This window comes from Pongo pygmaeus, chromosome 21 (assembly GCF_028885625.2).
Source record: "Pongo pygmaeus isolate AG05252 chromosome 21, NHGRI_mPonPyg2-v2.0_pri, whole genome shotgun sequence".
NCBI lineage: Eukaryota > Metazoa > Chordata > Mammalia > Primates > Hominidae > Pongo > Pongo pygmaeus.
The window spans coordinates 65,459,451-65,477,971 of record NC_072394.2 but is presented as its reverse complement, the minus strand read 5'-3'; the positions used below and the strand labels follow the sequence as shown (position 1 = coordinate 65,477,971).

The 18,521-nt window shown below is 53.5% G+C and overlaps 1 protein-coding gene across 1 annotated transcript in view; it reads right to left on the bottom strand.

The window, feature by feature from the left end:
- Positions 1–18,521, bottom strand: part of NTSR1 (neurotensin receptor 1) — a 53,346-nt gene that overhangs the window by 4,051 nt on the left and 30,774 nt on the right. The window contains exons 2-3 of the mRNA XM_054468253.2: positions 3,113–3,314; positions 358–448 (exon numbers count right to left, since the gene is read on the bottom strand). Coding sequence (XP_054324228.1) covers positions 358–448; positions 3,113–3,314 — 293 coding nt within the window. The remainder of the gene's footprint in view (positions 1–357; positions 449–3,112; positions 3,315–18,521) is intronic.

Below are 18,521 nucleotides of genomic sequence, written 5' to 3'. Positions count from 1 at the left end.
TGGGTCCAACCTGGGTGGCCTTGGGGCTCTAACAGCTGCCATATGAGGAGGTGACACCCCCACCATGTCCCCAGCAGAGCCAGGGATGTCTCTCTTTTGCCTTCGGGAAACTGCCTGGGCCATCTCTCTTAGGACCAACTTTCCTTCTCTGCACCAGTCTGGCCTGAATTGCCCCTGCCTTGAACCTGTCCCTCCATGACCTTCTCCCGGCCCCAGTCACAGCACACCCCTGCCCAGGGGCCGCTGGGGGACTCACCACACCCCTGCCCTGAGCGGGTCCTCTCAGCATTGCCTGCCACACCCACCATCTGTTTTGGGAGCACTTACTTGTCCAGCACCCAACTTCCCAGTACTCACGGAGTCCACTGCTCATCCGAAATGTAGCAGAACATGAGGCGCCGCACATGGTAGGGCAGCCAGCAGACCACAAAGGCGATGACCACTGCACCTGAGGCACAGAGACGTGGGCTCAGAGACAGGACATGGGCTCAGAGACCCACTGCACCTGAGGCACAGAGGCGTGGGCTCAGAGACAGGACATGGGCTCAGAGACCCACTGCACCTGAGGCACAGAGGCATGGGCTCAGAGACAGGACATGGGCTCAGAGACCCACTGCACCTGAGGCACAGAGGCGTGGGCTCAGTGGGGGAAACACGGGCTCAGAGACTGGACACAGGCTCAGAGAGGGACAGACGTGGGCTTGGGGAGGGAGACATAGGCTCAGAGACAGGACACAGGCTCAGAGTCAGGACACAGGCTCAGAGAGGGAGAGACATGCACTGAGGGAGGTAGACACTGGCTCAGACATGGGCTTAGAGACACAGAGATATGGCCTCAGAGACAGACAGACATGGCCTTAGAGAAGGAGACACAAGGCCTGAGGGAGATGCAGGGAGACATCCCATGTTCATGGATTGGAAGACTTAATATTGTTAAGGTGTCAGTACTACCCAAAGCACTCTACAGATTCAATGCAATCCATATCAAATTGCAAGAATGCTTTTGCAGAAATAGAAAAATCTATGCTAAAATTCATATGAAATCTCAAAGGATCCTGGACAGCCAAAACAATCTTGTAAGAAAATAAAGTTGGAGGTCTTACACTTCTTGATTTCAAAACTTACTACAAAGTTACAGTGTGGTGCTGGCATAAAGATAGACACGTAGACCAAGGGAATAGACTAGAAATCTCAGAAACGAACCCTTACCTTTATGGTCAAGTGATCTTCACCAAGACCATTCAGTGGGGAAAGGACAGTCTATTCAACAAAGGGTGTTAGGAAAACGGGACATCCACTTGTATGAAGGTGGATCCTCCCCTCACACCATATACAAAAATGGACTTGAAGTGGATTAAAGACCTGAACATAAGAACTAAAACCATAAAACTCCCAGGAGAAAACATAATGACTTCACAACATTGAGTTTGGCAATGATTTCTTGGGTATGACACCAAAAGCACAGGCCACAAAAGAAAAAAGTAGATAAATTGAACAACATAAACACTAAATTTCTGTGTATCAAGGGATGCTATCAGGAGAGTGGAAGTTAGCTCACAGAAAGGGAGAAAATATTTGCAAATCACATCTGATAATGAGTTAACCTCAAGAGTACAACTCCTAAAACTCAACATGAAAACAAACAATCCAATTCAAAAATGGGCAAAGGACTCAGACATTTTCCAAAGAAGATACAAATGGTCAACAAGCACATGAAAGATGTTATTAATCATTAATCATAAATCACTGGAGAAATGCAAATCAAAACCACAACGAGATGCCACCTCAAATCTATTCAGATGGCTACTATTAAAACAACAGGCACACGCCGGGCCCAGGACACACCTCGGAGGTCGGCAAGCCAGCCGTCCCGAGCTGAGGCTGGTCCTCAGGGTTCCAACGGGATGGGCATTGCCCTGCTGTGGGCCGCACCTTGGGCTTTGCCAGCCCTGAGAGCTCCATGTCCAAAGCCCTGGCTGGTTCCCATGAGCAGGGAAGGCCGAGCCCAGAGCCAGGCTCTCTTAGGGTAATGCCAAATGCTTCAGGCAAACCAGACTGAAGACCTGGGTCTCAGGCATGAAAGGGCTTCATTTTCTCCAGTTCCCATCACACTCTCCAAGCCCTGAGTGGTTGGCAGCGTCTGCCCTGCCCCTGCCCTGCCTTCTTGCCAAGCACCTCCCACCACAGGGCCTTTGTTCCAGCCATCCCCTCGCCTACAGCTCTATTGCCCAGACGGGCTCCTGGTCCTTGGGACTTGCAGGATGCCACCTGCTCTGAGAGCCCCTCCCAGCTGCCAGATGTAGTCAGGGGTGGTGGTGGTGGTGGTATTTTTTTCTTCATGCTCATCACTGGCTGAAGGTGCCTGGTGCCTGTGTTTGTGTCCTTGGTGGAGCCCCTGCTCCCCCAGAGTGCAGGGATGCCCCTGCCTCTGCTGCCTCCATGCCTGTGAGCAAGAATGAGTGAGACCCAGGGTGGGCACTCAGTCAATTGCTGAGCAAATGAATAAGTGAGCACGTGAGCAAGTGGACAGATGGACAGAGGGATGGATAGATGGAGGGAGGGAGGAATGGAACGAGGGAGGGAGGGAGGGATGGAAGGAGGGATGGATGGATGGAGGGAGGGAGAGAGGGAAGGATGGAATGAGGGATGGATGGAGGGAGGGATGATGGATGGAGGGAGGGAGGGATGGAGGGAGGGAGGGATGGAGGGAGGGAGGGAGGATGGATGGATGGAGGGATGAAGGGAGGGAGGGAGGGAGAGAGGGATGGATGGATGGAGGGAGGGAGGAAAGGAGGGAGAGGTAGAGGAGTGAATGGAGGGAAGGAAGGAGAGAGGGATGGATGGATGGATGGAGGGAGGGAGGAGGGAGGGGTGGAGGGATAGAAGGAGGAAGGGATGGATGGATGGATGGAGGGAGGGAAAGATGGATGGATGGAGGGATGGAGTGCAGAATGGCACTCACCCCTGGGGGAAGCTGGCACCCTTGGGTCTTGGCTTGACAGCTCCATCCCTATGTCTTTAAACCTTGCCCAGGCTTGGGGTGGTTCAGCGCTCGCTGCCTTTGCTGGCCCTGGCCTGCCTCCCACCCCTGGAGGGCCCAGAGGTTACGTACGTAGGACGCGCACGCCGTGCCGCAGGGCCTGGACCCTGCCGGGCTCGATGGCCATGCTGAATGTGCTGTGCTCGCCCCCGACCGTGCACACCTGGCCCTGCTCGGCCGCCTGGCGTACCATGACCGTCAGCTTGTTGGCGATGACGGTGTTCAGGACTGAGATGGCCACCATGGGGAATATGAAGGACATGAAGGTGTTGATCTGCAGGAGAGGACGGAGGAGGCCGTCAGAGCCAGCAGCAGGACTCGTGCGCCCCAGCTGGGATGCCTGCCGTGCTGATTGGGGTGTCAGGCCTGCTCAGTGTGAGGCCCTCAATCAACACAAGTTCAGGAGGTCCAGCCCTATCCCGGCTGCCCGGAAGACATGGCCACCCCTGGCCGCTGTTCTAAGCTGGCCCTCAGCCTGCCCCTGACCCTGCCTCTGACTGGGAAGAAGTTCGCAGACTACCCCCCCTTCATGAGCCCCTCCCGAGGGTCCCGCCTGTACACAGCAAGGAACACAACCACTGGGGTGTCCCGGCAAAGGCCCTGGGCTCTAATTCCCAGGTCTGGACATGTTGTGTCCGTGGCCGAGGCCCACAAGCACGTGGCTGCCCCACCCCAAGGCCCGTCTTGTGGGAGAGCCAAGCCCTGGCCTTGTAGCTGTGTGCAGACAGTTCTTGTAGGTCCTGACAGCTCACACTAATAAAGGCCCCTTCCTCCCGCCCACCCCAGCTACCTCTCAGGGCATTGAAAGGTACAGGGCCCATTATCAGCACATGGAGCCCCCCGCTCCCCACCTCTAGCTTCCACATCAACCCACAAGGCTGGGTCATCATAGCTACTCTGCACCTGATCCAAGTCCTGGACAGGGTAGAGGTCCTGCCCAAAGACTCCAGCGCAAGAGGGGCTGTGCTTGGATTTGAGCCTGGCCTGAGCTGAGTCCTGCTCCTTCTGCGATTCCTGGCTGAGACGTGACTCTGCAGGCACTGGCAGGGTGGCCGTGACTTCCCCAGATGGGCAGTGGCCCAGCCTCCTCCTCAACCAGAGCTGCTGCTCAGAATAGGAAGGGGACATGTCTGTGGACCGGCAGCAGTGGAACCAGCCAGGACAGCCATGGCCTGGCTTCCAATGGAGAAACCAGCACCCCTCCCCGGGGCAGTGGAATAACAGCCATCAATGGCTTTAAAATCTTCCTCGGCCTTCGGTTCTTTGTAAGATGCTCTTCTCTGCAAGCCAGATCTTGGCGTCTTTGGCTCCCGCACTTGCGGGTTCGATCTTGTGCCGGAGACAGAGGCTGCCCCCTCTCTGCCAAGCTGCCCAGGATCCTCATGCTGAATTTCTGATTCCAAGAAGCTTTTGGGTGTCTTGGAGAAGTGGCCTGTACTAGCTCGGCGGCCGGTGGCTGTGATTGCAGTAGAAAGTCCAGGGGTATCTGCCGTGGGATTCCCTGGGCTGGGCTGCGGGGACCACCTCCCTCCCGACCTCCTCCCACAAGGGAGGGCAGAGCCATGTGGCCTTAACAGTCCAAGTCAGGATGGTCCCGGTGAGGACAATCCTCGGCATGTCCCACTAATGAAGGCGGCGGTGGCCATGGGACACGGCAGCCACTGAGAGGTGCTGGGGTCGTGGGAATGTCGGCGAGTTTTCTCCCTGGCCTCCTCTGGGCACTGGCTGAGGCACCTCTGGAGGTCCTTCCTGCTCCCACCGAAGCTCCCGGCTCCACTCAGAAGCACTCAGAGGCCTTCAGGGAGGAGGCGGCCTGAGTTTACCCTCACATTCCATTTGAGCAGAGTTCTGCTAACAGATCAGAGGACATGCATGGAGAGGGGGCACTCAAACCCCCGGGAGGCAGCGTCCTGCACCTGCCAGCCCAGCACCCCTTGCTCCTGCCACCTGTGTGGGCTCCTGAGAGACACCACCACCACCGCTGCTGACCCTGGCTGGGTGGCGGGTCTGTTCTGCCCTCCCCTGCTTGGGCGTCCGGATCTGAGGCTGTCCCACGTCCCTCATGTTCTGCTGCTCTGGCTGAAGTCCACCTTCTGCAGGACCACAAGGTGCTGGTGAGACTGGGGGCAGGTAAAAACTCCCTCTTCCCATTCTGGCTGCTGGGAGCGGGGACGGGGGAGGCCAGGCCCAGCCTCAGGAGACAATCTAATTCCCTGTGAGTCACCGCAGCCTGGGGATAGTTTAAACAGCACCAATGTATCCAACACAGATTTTAAATGTCAAAACATTTAAAATACCAACCTCACCGACACGGGCGGCAAAAATAGCTACCTCTGGGGGCTGGTGAGTTGTGGGGTCTGGCCCCGGCCCCCTGGCTGCCCCCATTGGAGGATCCTGCCGTTTCCAGAGGGAGGGAGCAGAGTCTGCCGCAGGGCCACGTGTGGGGACAGAGGCGGGGCCTTGCAGAGGGAGTCAGGCCCTCCCCTGCCTCCCCCACCTGCTGCCCACCCTGGAGACTGAAGCCGAGTAGGATTGGGGGGTGAGGGAATGCACCCCGACTCCTGGGGCCGGCCTTCTTCTCCCAGACGCACAGCTGGAAGCAGGGGCTTTGGCTTGCGCCATCCTTTCCTGTAATCGCTCCCGCTCTGGGTAAGCAGCTGCCCCCCACCTCCACGACAAGCAAAGGGAGCATGTCCATCAGCAGCGCGGGGACGCGGAGGAAAGCCTGCGATGCTGCCGGGGGTGAGGGGAGGACTGAGCGAGGGGAAGGACAGGCCCCTTCCTGGACAGAAGGACCCATTGAGATCACGTCTGTATTTCCAGTCCCCATAAAACACGAGAGCTATTGTGCATAGACACACGGACTCTGCAGTTCAAGTGGGAAATAGTCTCAGAATGGCCAGAAAGCCTCTTGAAAGGCAGCGTGGCAAGTCGCTAGGACAAGGGAGCGTCAGCCTTGCCAGTCACTGGGATGTACCTGAGTGTCACTGAGAGTGACCTTAATGAGGAGAATTTGACATCGACAGTGCCAGATCAGACAGAAGCTCCATCTGTGATGGAGACAGCATCCAGATCATCGGGGAGAAGACTGGCCACCCAGGCATGGCGCTGGACAGCTGACGGCCTGGACCACAGGAAGCTCGGTCCTCAGGGCCCTGTCCCACCCGCCTCCTTCCCCTGGGGAGCTGTGCACCCTCCATCCAGCTGGCATGTGGCCCAGACCTGGCCAATCAACACATCCCAAAAGGCCTGGGTAGGCCCTCATTGGATAGGTCAGCCAAACATTTGCACCAATCACGTTTGTCTGATGAAGGCCAGACCCAGACCTTTGCTAGACACCAGCTTTGCCTGGGCTCACTGAGCGGGAAATGCATCCGTGGCCATCAGTGCCGTTTTCCTACCTTTTAGAGAAGACTTGCCTAAGAATGAAGCCAGCACTGGTGAAACAGGGCACCCCATGACATCGTTTGTGCTGCTGGGTCAAGCTGTGCCTGCAGCTATTACTCTTGGACTTTCAGTGTGTCTTGAGCAAAATAAATATTCCTTTTCTTAAAGGATAAGACAATTTGACTTAGTTCCTGGAGTTTGTACCCTAACTCATAGAGATCTTACATCAAAAAAATTCCACATGGTGAGAAGATTAAGAAGATTAAAACCTAAAATCAAAAACCGTAACATTACTATAAGAAATCATGGAAGTTTTAAATTTAAATGTATATATTTTTAACCTTTTCCCCCAGCTTTATTGAGGGATAATTGACAAATAAAAATTGCATCTATTGGCCGGGTACCGTGGCTCATTCCTGTAATCCCAGTATTTTGGGAGACTGAGGCAGGAAGATCCCTTGAGGCCAGGAGTTTGAGACCAGTCTGGGCAACACAGTGAGACCCCATCTCTACAAAAACTAAAAAAAATCATCCAGGCATGGTGGCATATGCCTATAGTGCCAGCTACTTGGGAGGCTGAGATGGGAGGATTGTTTGAGCCCAGGAGTTTGAGGCTACAGTGAGCTATGACTTCGCCACTGCACTCCAGCCTGGGCAACAGAGCGAGACGCCCATCGCAAAAAATTTGTATCTATTGACTGTGTACAATGTGATGTTTTGATCTATGTATACATTGTGAAATGATCACCGCCATCAAGCTAATGAAACATCCTTCACCTCACATAGTTACCCCCTTTGATTATGGTGGGAACACAAGATTTATTCTCCGAGGACATTTTGAGTGTGCAATGCAGTATTTTTTTTTTTTTTTGAGACGGAGTCTTGCTCTGTCGCCCAGGCTGGAGTGCAGTGGCGCAATCTCGGCTCACTGCAGGCTCCATCCCTGGGATTCACGCCATTCTCCTGTCTCAGCCTCCTGAGTAGCTGGGACTACATGCACCGGCCACCATGCCCGGCTAATTTTTTTGTATTTTTAGTAGAGATGGGGTTTCACCGTGTTAGCCAGGATGGTCTCGATCTCCTGACCTCGTGATCCGCCCGCCTCGGCCTCCCAAAGTGCTGGGATTACAGGCGTGAGCCACTGCGCCCGGCTGCAATGCAGTACCGTTAACTCTGGTCCTCACGCCGTACCTCAAAGCTCCAGAACTTACTCGCCTTATAACTGAAACTTTGCAGCCCTTGATCGTCCTCTCCCTGTTCCTCGTTCCCTTCCCCCAGCACTCAGTGCTCTGCTCTCTGTCTTCACGAGTTTGGCTTTTTCAGATTCCACACATAAGCGAGATCACACAGCATTTGTCTTTCTGCGCCTGGCTTATTTCACTTAGCATAATGCCCCCAGGTTCATTGCGGCTACTGCAAATGACAAGATCTTATTTTTCAAGACGGAGCAGCACTCCGCTGTATATCTGCACCACACTCTCTCGATCTGTGGGTCTGTTGAGGGACACTTGGGTTGATTCCGTGTCTTGGCTGTTGTGAACAGTGCCGCAGTGGACAGGGGCTTGCAGGGATCTTTTCAAGATCCAGATTCCACTTCCTTTGCATAAATGCCCAGAAGTGGGATTGCTGGATCCTACGGTGGTTCTATCTTTAATTTTTTTGAGGAGCCCCCATGCTATTTTCCATAAGAGCTGTACCTGTTTAATACATTCCCACCAACAGTGCACCAGGGTCCCCTTTTCGCCACATTGTCCCCCCTACGAGTTATCTGCCGGCTTTTTGATGATCACCATCCTAACAGGTGTACGGTGATAGCTCATTGTGGTTATGATTTGCAGTTTCCTGATGACTAGTGATGTTGAGCACCTTTTCATAAACCCATTGGCCATATGTAGCTCTTCTTTGGAAAAATGTCTACTCAGCCCCCTTTTCCATTTTTAAATTGGTTATTTTTCTCCCATTTTGTAGACTGCCTTCTCGTTTTGCTGTTTCTTTTGCTGTGCAGAGACTTTTCAATTTAATGTAGTCTCATTTATGTTGCTTTTATTGCCTGTGTTTTTGCTGTCATAAAAAAATCATTGCCAAGACCAATGTCAAGAAGCTTTTCTTCTATGTTTTCTCCTAGCAGTGTTATAGTTTCAGGTTTTATGTTTAGATCTTTAATCCACTTTAAGCTGATTTTTTTTTGCATGGTGCAAGATAAAGGTACAATTTCATTCTTTTTTTTTTTTTTTTTTTGAGACAGAGTCTCGCTCTGTCGCCCAGGCTGGAGTGCAGTGGCACGATCTCCGCTCACTGCAAGCTCCGCCTCCCGGGTTCACGCCATTCTCCTGCCTCAGGCTCTCAAGTAGCTGGGACTACAGGTGCCCGCCACCACACCCGGCTAATTTTTTGTATTTTTAGTACAGACGGGGATTCACCGTGTTAGCCAGAATGGTCTCGATCTCCTGACCTCGTGATCCGCTCACCTCGGCTTCCCAAAGTGCTGGGATTACAGGCGTGAGCCACAGCGCCCGGCCTACAATTTCATTCTTTTGCATGGGGATATCCAGTTTTCCCATCACTGTTTGAAGAGACTGCTTTTTCCCCATTCTGTATTGGTGCCCTTGTGTCTAAGTCCATTTTATGTTGCTTATAACAGAAAACCTGAAACTGGGTAATTTATAAAGAAAAGGCAGGTATTTACTATGGTAATGGAGGCTGGGAAGTCCAAAGCCCAGGGGATGCATATGGTGAGAGCCTTCTTGTTGGGGGGGACTCTTGGAAAAGTTCCTCCGTGGCGTGGGGCATCACGTGCAGAGGGGGCAGAGCATGCTAGCTCAGGTCTCCCTTTCTCTTCTTATAAAGCCACCAGCTCCCCTTGTGTGATCACCCCTTAATCCATTAACTCATTTATTTATGAATGGATTAATCCATTCATGAGGGCCGAGTCCTCTGAAAGGGCCAGATCCCATCACCTCTGAAAGGCTCTACCTCTCAATCCTGCCACACTGGGGATGAAGTTTTAATAAGTTTTGGAGGGGACATTCAAACCATAGCACCTTGTCAAACATTATTTGTCTGTATAAAAGTGGGTTTATTTCTGGGCTCTCTGTTCTGTTCCATGGGTCTATGTGGTACTAGTACCATGCTATTTTGATTACTATAGCTTTGTAATATAAAAGGAAATTAGGAAGTGTGATGCCTCCAGTTTTGTTCTTCTTTCTTAATGTTGCTCTGACTATTTGAGCTCTGTTGTGGTTCAAAATGAATCCTAGGATTTTTTTTCTACTTCTGCATAAAATGTCATTGAAATTTTGATAGGTATTGCACTGAATCTATAGATCACTTTGGGTAGTATGAAAATTTTAACAATATTAATTCTTGCAATCCATGAACATGAGGTATTTTTCCATTTATTTGTGTCCATTTCTTTCATCATGTTATATTCAGTGTACAGGTCTTTTACTTCCTTGATTAAATTTACTCTTTTTGATGTTATTGTAAATGGGATTGTTTTCTTGCCTTTTTTTTTTTTTTTTTTGAGACAGATTCTCATTCTTGTTGCCCAGGCTGGAGTGCAATGGCACAATTTTGGCTCACTGCAAACTCCGCCTCTCAGGTTCAAGTGATTCTCCTGCCTCAGCCTCCCAAGTAGCTGGGATTATAGGCAGGCACCACCATGCCCAGCTAATTTTGTATTTTTAGTAGATACTGGGTTTTGCCATGTTGGCCAGGCTGGTTTCAAACCCCTGACCTCAGGTGATCCACCCGCCTCAGCCTCCCAAACTGCTGGGATTACAGGTGTCAGCCACTGCGCCCGGCCCTCTTGATTTCTTTTTGGGATAATTCATTGCTAGTGTATAGAAACACAACTCATTTTCATATGTCAATTTTGCATCCTGCAACTTTATTGAATGTGTTTATTAGTGTTAACAGTTTTTTTTTTTTTTTTTGTGGAGTCTTTAGGGTTTTCTATACATAAGTTCATGTCATCTGCAGAGACAATTTTACTTCTTCCTTTCTGATGTGAGTGCCTTTTACTGCTTTATCTTGCTTAATGGCTCTGGCTAGGCCTTCCAGGACCATGTTGAGTAGAGCATCCTTGCTTTGCCTGACCTTAGAGAAAAAGCTTTCTACTTCTTACCACTGAGTGTGGTGTTCGCTGTGGGTCTGTCATACGTGGCCTTTACACTGAGTGTGGTGTTCGCTGTGGGTCTGTCATACGTGGCCTTTACACTGAGTGTGGTGTTAGCTGTGGGTCTGTCATACGTGGCCTTTACACTGAGTGTGGTGTTCGCTGTGGGTCTGTCATACATGGCCTTTACACTGAGTGTGGTGTTCGCTGTGGGTCTGTCATACGTGGCCTTTACACTGAGTGTGGTGTTCGCTGTGGGTCTGTCATACATGGCCTTTACACTGAGTGTGGTGTTTGCTGTGGGTCTGTCATACGTGGCCTTTACACTGAGTGTGGTGTTAGTTGTGGGTCTGTCATACGTGGCCTTTACACTGAGTGTGGTGTTCGCTGTGGGTCTGTCATACGTGGCCTTTACACTGAGTGTGGTGTTCGCTGTGGGTCTGTCATACGTGGCCTTTATTGTGTAGCATGCCTTCAACACCCAGTTTGTTGAGTGTTTTTATCATGAAAGGATGCTGAGTTTTGTCAAACGCTTTTTCTGTATCAAATGAGATGATCAAATGGCTCTTGTCCTTCATTCTGCTCATATGGTGAATCACATTTACTGATTCAAGCTGAACCATGTTTGCATCCCAGGGATAAATCCCACCTGCTCATGGCAGATGATCTTTCAACATGCTGTTGAATGAAGTTTGCCAGTATTTTGTCGAGGATTTTTGCCTCTCGGTTCTTTTCTCATAGTGTCCTTCTCTGGCTTTGGTAACAGGGTAATGTTGACCTTGTAAGATGAGTTAGAAAGTGTTCCTTCTTCTTCACATTTTTGGAATTGTATAAGGACTGGTGTTAATTCTTCTTTAAATGTTTGTAGCATCCATTGTCGAAGCAACCTGGCCCTGCCCTGGGGTTTTCTTTTTTGGGAGGTTTTTGGTAACTGATTCAATCTCCTTCTTTGTTATTGGTCCTTTCAGATTTTCCATTTCTCATGATTGACTCTAAGAAGCTTGTGAGTTTCTAGGAATGGATCCATTTTTTCCAGGCTGTCCAGCTGGTTTGTATAAAATTGTTCACAGTTTATTATGATCCTTTTGATTTCTGTGGCATCTTGTAAAGTCTCTTCTTTCATTTCTGATTTTAGCTGCATCTTCTCTCTTTCTTCTTGGTTAGTCTATCTTCCCTCTACCTTTCTCCCTTCCTCCCTCCCACAAACATCACTGCCTTGGAGAAGGCATAGGAGCCCCTGCGGTCAGGGGTCTTGGATCCTGAGGAGGAGAGACCACTGAAAGAACCACCTGCAGTGACTTCAGGGCCAATAAGAGCTACAGACACAGCGATGCTGGTGGCAGCCTGGCTGCAGTAGTGCTGGGGGTTCCGGGAAGCCCTCTGCTCGGAGGTGACTTCTCATCTCTGACCTGATGGCACCCACAAGCCTGCAGGGACCCTGAGCTCTCCTGGCAGACGGTCCAGCAAACTCATGGACCTGAGAACTCAGTGGGTGAGAACTGAACAGAAAGCAGACAGCCAGGCTGGGGTAGTGTGGGGGCCTGGTGGTGACCTGCTGGGTGGCAGCCTTGACCTTCCCCCTGGCTGACCCCTTCTCTGACCCCTGCTGTAGCCCCCGTCCCTGCCCAGGCTGAGTGTCTACCTCTCTAGGCATCTCAGCCCTGGCCACATAGGGTGGCCTTGAGGGACTTTTTCTAATGGACTCAAGCAGCTTGAAGGTCATGCAGGGCCTGCCAGAGGATGCCTCAGTGCCACTGATGCCACAGCACCCTGGCGCCTTTCGATTTGTCTCTAAAGAGAGCAGGGAGTCACCTGGCCCAGCCCCATGAATATTCTGGGGGACACGTGGTGGCTGGGACTCCCAGACTGCCTGGCTTTGCAATTCCAAGCAGCAGGGGAGGGTCATGCCAACAGCAGGGAAGCCCTGGGGATGGCGAGGCTGTTCAGCAGCTGTAGGGAAGGCCGTCCAGTCCCAGCGAGATCCACGCCAAGCTGGATTTGGAGGTGAGACAGAACGTGTGTCTCTGTCTCTCTTTGTATCTTTCTCCTGTGATGTCTCTGTGTTTTTCTCTGTGTTTTTCTGTGTCTCTGTCTCCTTGTATGTTTTCCTCTCTGTGTCTGTCTCTGTGTCTCTGTTGTGTCTCTCTCTGTATATCTGTGTGTTTTCCTCTGTGTCTCTGTCTTTCACTGTTTTCCTGTGTCTGTCTCTGTCTCTGTGTCTCTGTTGTTTCTGTGTCTCTATCTCTATATCTCTGTGTCTCTGTTCTCCTGTGTTTCTCTCTGTTTTCCTGAGTCTGTGTCTCTATCTCTGTTGTATCTTATCTGTGTCTCTGTATCTGTGTCTCTGTCTCTGTTTTCTTGTGTCTCTGTATCTCTGTGTCTCTGTCTATGTATCTCTGTCTGTGTCTCCCTGTGTCTGTTTTCCTCTATGTGTCTGTTTCTCTGTCTCTGTGTGTCTCTCCATGTCTCTCTGTGTCTCTGCTTTCCTCTCTGTGTGTCTCTCTCTGTCTTTGTGTCGCTGTCTGTCTGGGTCTCCCTCTGAGTCTGGTGTGTGTACCAACACCCTCAGGTGGCAGGAACTGGCTGGGCCACCCTCCCTGGAGCCAGCTGGGTAGCTGGGCTCTGGGCCATGGGCCTCAGTGTCTGGGTCTGAGGTTTTAGGGGTGGATGTTCCAGAGCAGAAGGTCGTGGTGGGAGACAGGGGTGTCTGCTGTGACAGCCGTGGTGGTCTGGAGGTGGGGCTGCCTCCACGGGAATCTCATTCGCTTCTAGCAGTATCCTCTGCTGTGTGCACCCCTCAGCTGCCACCCCTTTCCTCCTAGCCCTGTCTGGGTCTGGGGATGGCGTTTGAGTGGTTGGTAGGGCCTTAAGCCTCTTGGAAGCAGCCGAGTGCCTGGGGTTTAGTGCCAGAAGCGGGGGCCTGGCTTGTTCCCTGGCCAGCTGTGAGCTCGGCAGGTCCTCCTGGGCCTCAGCCTCATTTCTCTCTCTTTATTTATTTATTTTTTTGTGTGTGTGTGAGACTGAGCTTTGCTCTTGTTGCCCAGGCTGGAATGCAGTGGCACGATCTCTGCTTATCACAACTTCCACCTCCCAGGTTCAAGTGATTCTCCTGCCTCAGCCTTCCTGAGTAGCTGGGATTACAGGCATGTGCCACTACGCCTGGCTAATTTTGTTTTTTTGTTTGTTTGTTTTTTTTTTTTTTTGAGACGGAGTCTTGTTTTGTCACCCAGGCTGGAGTGCAGTGGTGCGATCTCGGCTCACTGCAAGTTCCACCTCCCGGGTTCGCGCCATTCTCCTGCCTCAGTCTCCCCAGCAGCTGGGACTACAGGTGCACGCCACCATGCCCGGCTTCTTTTTTTTGTATTTTTAGTAGAGATGGGGTTTCACCATGTTAGCCAGGATGGTCTCGATCTCCTGACCTCATGACCCACCCACCTCAGCCTCCCAAAGTGCTGGGATTACAAACATGAGCCACTGCATCCAGCCCTTCAGCCTCATTTCTAAAAGAGCGAGCCTAGAGGTGCTGCCTCAGTTCCTGGAGCACTGACTGTGCTCCCTTGGGTGTGGGAAAGGAAGCAAATTGGGGCGCACAGGACTGCGGCTAGGGAGGCTGGGATGGGACATGCTGGGGCGACGGCTGGTGGGGCTGGACCTATGGGAGGGACAGCCTGGCCTCTGCCCCCTCACATTTGTAATTTTGTTGGGGAGGAGGGAGGTGGAGTGAAAGGTTAGATAATGAAACAGCAGGTGTGTTAGGGGGATCTGGACGGGGGCGCAGCCTCTGGATGGTTGGTCTGAGCTTGGCTGTGGAGACCAGGTGGGGAGCGGGAGGGGTGCACACGGTATGCCTGCCCACAGGTGAGGGCACAGCCAGCCAGCAGGAGGGTGCCCCCGACACAGGCTCCAGACAGCCGACCTCAGCCCCTCGACCTCGGGCAGGGCATTCTCACCTCACTCTTCAAGAGCAATTGCTTGTTTTGTATTCTGCCTTTCTCTCTAATTCATCCCATCGTTTTTAGATCAAGAGACAGCCCCAGACTGGCACACTGCTTCCCGGCTCCGCAGCCAGCCTGTGCTCAGTGGGAAGGTGCAAAACACTTTTGCTTTGCAGAACCCAGAGGCTTTGTAAGACTGCTGCAGAGGCTGCGGGGCGGGTGGAAGGAAAGGCTTCTGTCCACACCCTCCCAAGGGGGTGACCGCTGGGGTGGCCTTGCTGGGCTGGCAGGGGATCGCCCCTTCCCTGAGCGGATGACCACTCCAGCAGGGCCCAGGCTCAGGGACAGTCTCTTCTAACCTCCCAGACAGACTCCAGGTGGAGAGGACCCCCTAGACCCAGCAAACACTGACTTGGGAGCAACCCTCAGGGTTCTCATGACCCTGACCTGCCTTCCCCACCACAGCTGAGGCCAGGAACGATGGCAGAGTTAATTCAGAAACGCTGTGTGCCAGGGCTGTCAGCACAGGCTTGTTCAAAACACCAACGATTGGTGAACAACTCAAAGGCCCACCCTTTGGGGCTGGTCGCCATGTCACGACGCACCCACACCACGGGGCACTCGGCTGACTGGACCGGGGGCAGGGAGCAATGAGGCAATGGGTGGGCCTGAGATGGCCGGGATACGTGTCCAGCAGGGGCGGCTCCGTGCTCCCCTCCCAGCCTGACTCTCTGGATTGGAGCCCACCGAACTGATCTGGGGACAGGGCAGGGTAGCTGGGAGGCTCTCAGGTGTGTCCCCCAAAAGCTAGACTCCCACAGCGAACTACCCACACAAACAAAGCTGAACTCAGAGAATGTTCCACTTGCCTCTGCTGTGGGTGTGTCCCATGACAGGTGCCCTGGGATGAACAGGAGCCCCACGGCCACACCAAAGCCACTGTGGCCACCTCGCAGCCCTGGAACTGGGGAAACACTGCGGGGAGAGGGATGGGAACCCTGGTGGTCTCTGCTCCCCATGCCAGAGGTGGGGTGCCAGGGCCAAGAGAGCAAAGGGATCTTTAAGGTGACACAGCCCAGTGCTTTCCAGGAGTGAGGTCATCCAGGAGGCTCTGACCAGTGGCTGTCCTCAGAGGAGACACCATGGAGGGACCCTGGGAAAAGCAGTAGCCACCCTGGGCCACCCACAGGACACCTGAGACCTAGGGCTCTGTGTAAACAGGTGTCTGGGGAGCAGAGGACGGAAGGCATAAAGAACTGGCAGTGTGACCTTGTTCTAGAAGGTTCTGGTAGTGGCCAGCTTGGGATACTGTGCTGTCCCTCAGTCCCCAGTCTCTGCCCTTGGTCCTCCCTCCCAGGCATCTAAGCAGTACCAGGCCCGGCTCGAGATGCTGCTGGGATCTGGAATGCGAAGCTGTGGGACGTGCTGCCCAGTGGGGACACGCCTGACCCACAGTGGACAGGGACCTGGAAAGCCGTGGATTGCCGTGTGGTCAGCAATGACCACAGGCCCGGCCTGAGGAGGAGCCCATGCCGTGCGGTCAGCAGTGACCACAGGCCCGGCCTGAGGAGGAGCCCACACACCACCTCCTGGAACGCCAGCATTTCTGAGTCCCTGAGGGCAGGACTGGAGAGAGGCCAGGCGTGTGACCTGGAGGGGCCATGTGAGCCACCTCGGTGTCTGTGGGACCACCGTGGGGAGGGGACGAAATGGACGGCGCAGCTTCCGGCTAGTACTTGGCCCATCACGACCCCGTCCACGCCTCCATCAGAGAGCTCTGATGTGCAGGTTTTGGCTCAGTATTAAAAATAACGGTTTGAATTCCTCTAACCTTCACTTTCTAGCTGACATCGACTGTCCTGGGGTCTACACATACTCTGTGTGCATCACCTCAGGCACACAGGTCTCATCTGTGAGGCAGAGGCTCCTGTCAGCCTCATTTTGTAGATAAAGAGACCCAGGCATAGCTGTGAACCCAGGGGCCTGATCCCACAGCCTGAGCTCTCACTTCCTCCATCAGGGGCCATCCTACAAGCAGATTCTCTCCCCCACGGGTGAAGCTTTGTGGCATGTGCCTCACCTGAGCAGATGCCTTCTGTGGGCCATTGCCAGGTTTTGAGAGCATCTAGTCCAAGGCTGTGGCTCCTTGGCGACCTCTCAGGGACTGAGCCTGCCCCACAGCCTCTGTCCATGGCTCCTCCACTCTGCTCCCTGCGCTTTTCTTCTGGTTTGGAATTTCTGGGAGAGGCTCAAGAGAATGCCAGAGCCCCAGGGAGCCTCAGGGGTTCAGTACCATGGACAGTGCCCAGACATGCTTGAAGGGGCACGTGAACACGGTGTGGGGCAGGGGGCCCGTGTGGGGAACCCCAAGCCAGCTGGGGGCAAGGACCCCATCAGGAGAACTCTGGCCACTTGCAGACCCCTCCTCTGAGCGGGGTAGGTGAGTCACCCGTCATCTCTGCAAGAGGTTTGCCCTCCTCTCCTCTTCCAGGCAGCAGGGAGCCCTGAGTGTGGGAGTTGGAATCTTTTCCCTCCTGATTGCTGGAGCTATAGAGGCCACTGTCTGAGTGGGGACTTGGCAGAACAGAAGCCCCTGGAAGCCACATCTTGTCTGTGCCCAGCTGAGCTGCTGGACTGGCAGCAGCCTGGCTGCCGGGAGACCACTGCCTTAGCCAGAGGGCCTCAGTCAGATTAGGGAAAGAGCCTTCCTGACACCCTCGCCTCCTCTACCTGTGCTGGGCAGGTGCCCTCCAGGACAGGAGGAGGGGAGGCCCCTGGCCCTCAGCCCCGGGAACGGCCCTCCCCTCGCTCAGCCTGGCTGGGGCCCAGGACCCCGGTGTGCCCCATTAGTCACTCTGAGGGCAGTGCTGGGGTGGCGAGTTGCTTTTCAGCTGCTCCAGCACTTCTCAAGAGTAAATCACAGGCAGTGGCAGGTGACAGCCAGCAGCTGAGGCTGCAGGCTGCAGGTCTCTGCCATGTTTTCAAATATCTGCCAGCTTCAAGCCCATGAGAACGCTCACACCCACGAGGCATCTGCTGAGAAGCAACGACGGGGTTTTAAAAACTCTTGACAAGCACAGGAGGCTGCACAGAGCAGTGAGTGATGGGTGGAATTCTGGCCCCGGTCATGGCCCCCACCTCTCTGGGGATCTGAGCAGGAAGGATCCTTGCTAGGGCCTCGCTCTCCTGTTTCTCAGATGAGGAACCTGCGGCCCGGTCCACAGCTCTGGTCTCCACCCTCAGACTGCCGGCACAACCCTTTTCCTTCCGGCCTGCACGGCTCATAAGATCTGCCTGCCGCTCACCCTATGACTACGAATGAGCCCGTTTGATCAGGTTTGCTAAGGCTTTCGTTTACACTTTTCTGAAATGGAGGGCACTAACTTGACAGATTAGAAGCGGGGCCAACGCACTTAGCACAGAGGGTTTTGGAGCCCAGTCCCTTGAAAAAAGCCACACCATCCGGAAAAGTTCTCTGCTTCATGCAGGAAAAGCCCGGAGACCTGCAAACGCAAGCCCTGGGTTTCCGGGGAGTTTGTGCAAAGCCCCAGCTGTGACCAAGGAGGAGCTGCTGTGATCAAGGGGGAGGCCCTGCAGCTGGGGACGAGGCGGTGCGGCTGGGGGCCCGCAGTCCCAGCAGGACTTAACTTTCCATTTCAGAGCACAGATTTGGAAAAGAGCAAGGGTTCTCAGCTGCCTGCAGGACAGCGTATGCCAGGGCTGGGTGTGCAGGATGCGCCCCGCACCCCGCCGGCCTGTTCTCCAGTTCTGGCCGTCGCCAGCCGCTGCACCTCCAGCCCCACGGTTCTCTGTGTACCTTTCTGCCATGCAGACATATGGGCATCAGGCACATCCTGCCCCTCCCAGCACCTAGTGGCCACGCACTGGCAAAGCTGGCCGCCGTGTCCCACGGACATCTGGCTCTATACGGCATCTCAGCGGTGTCAATAGAATTAGTGTTCTGCCCTGTTGTGGTGAATCTGATTATGCTGAACACAGAGCCAAGTGTCCTCACCCACGGGAAGAGGCTGTAGGAGTGAGA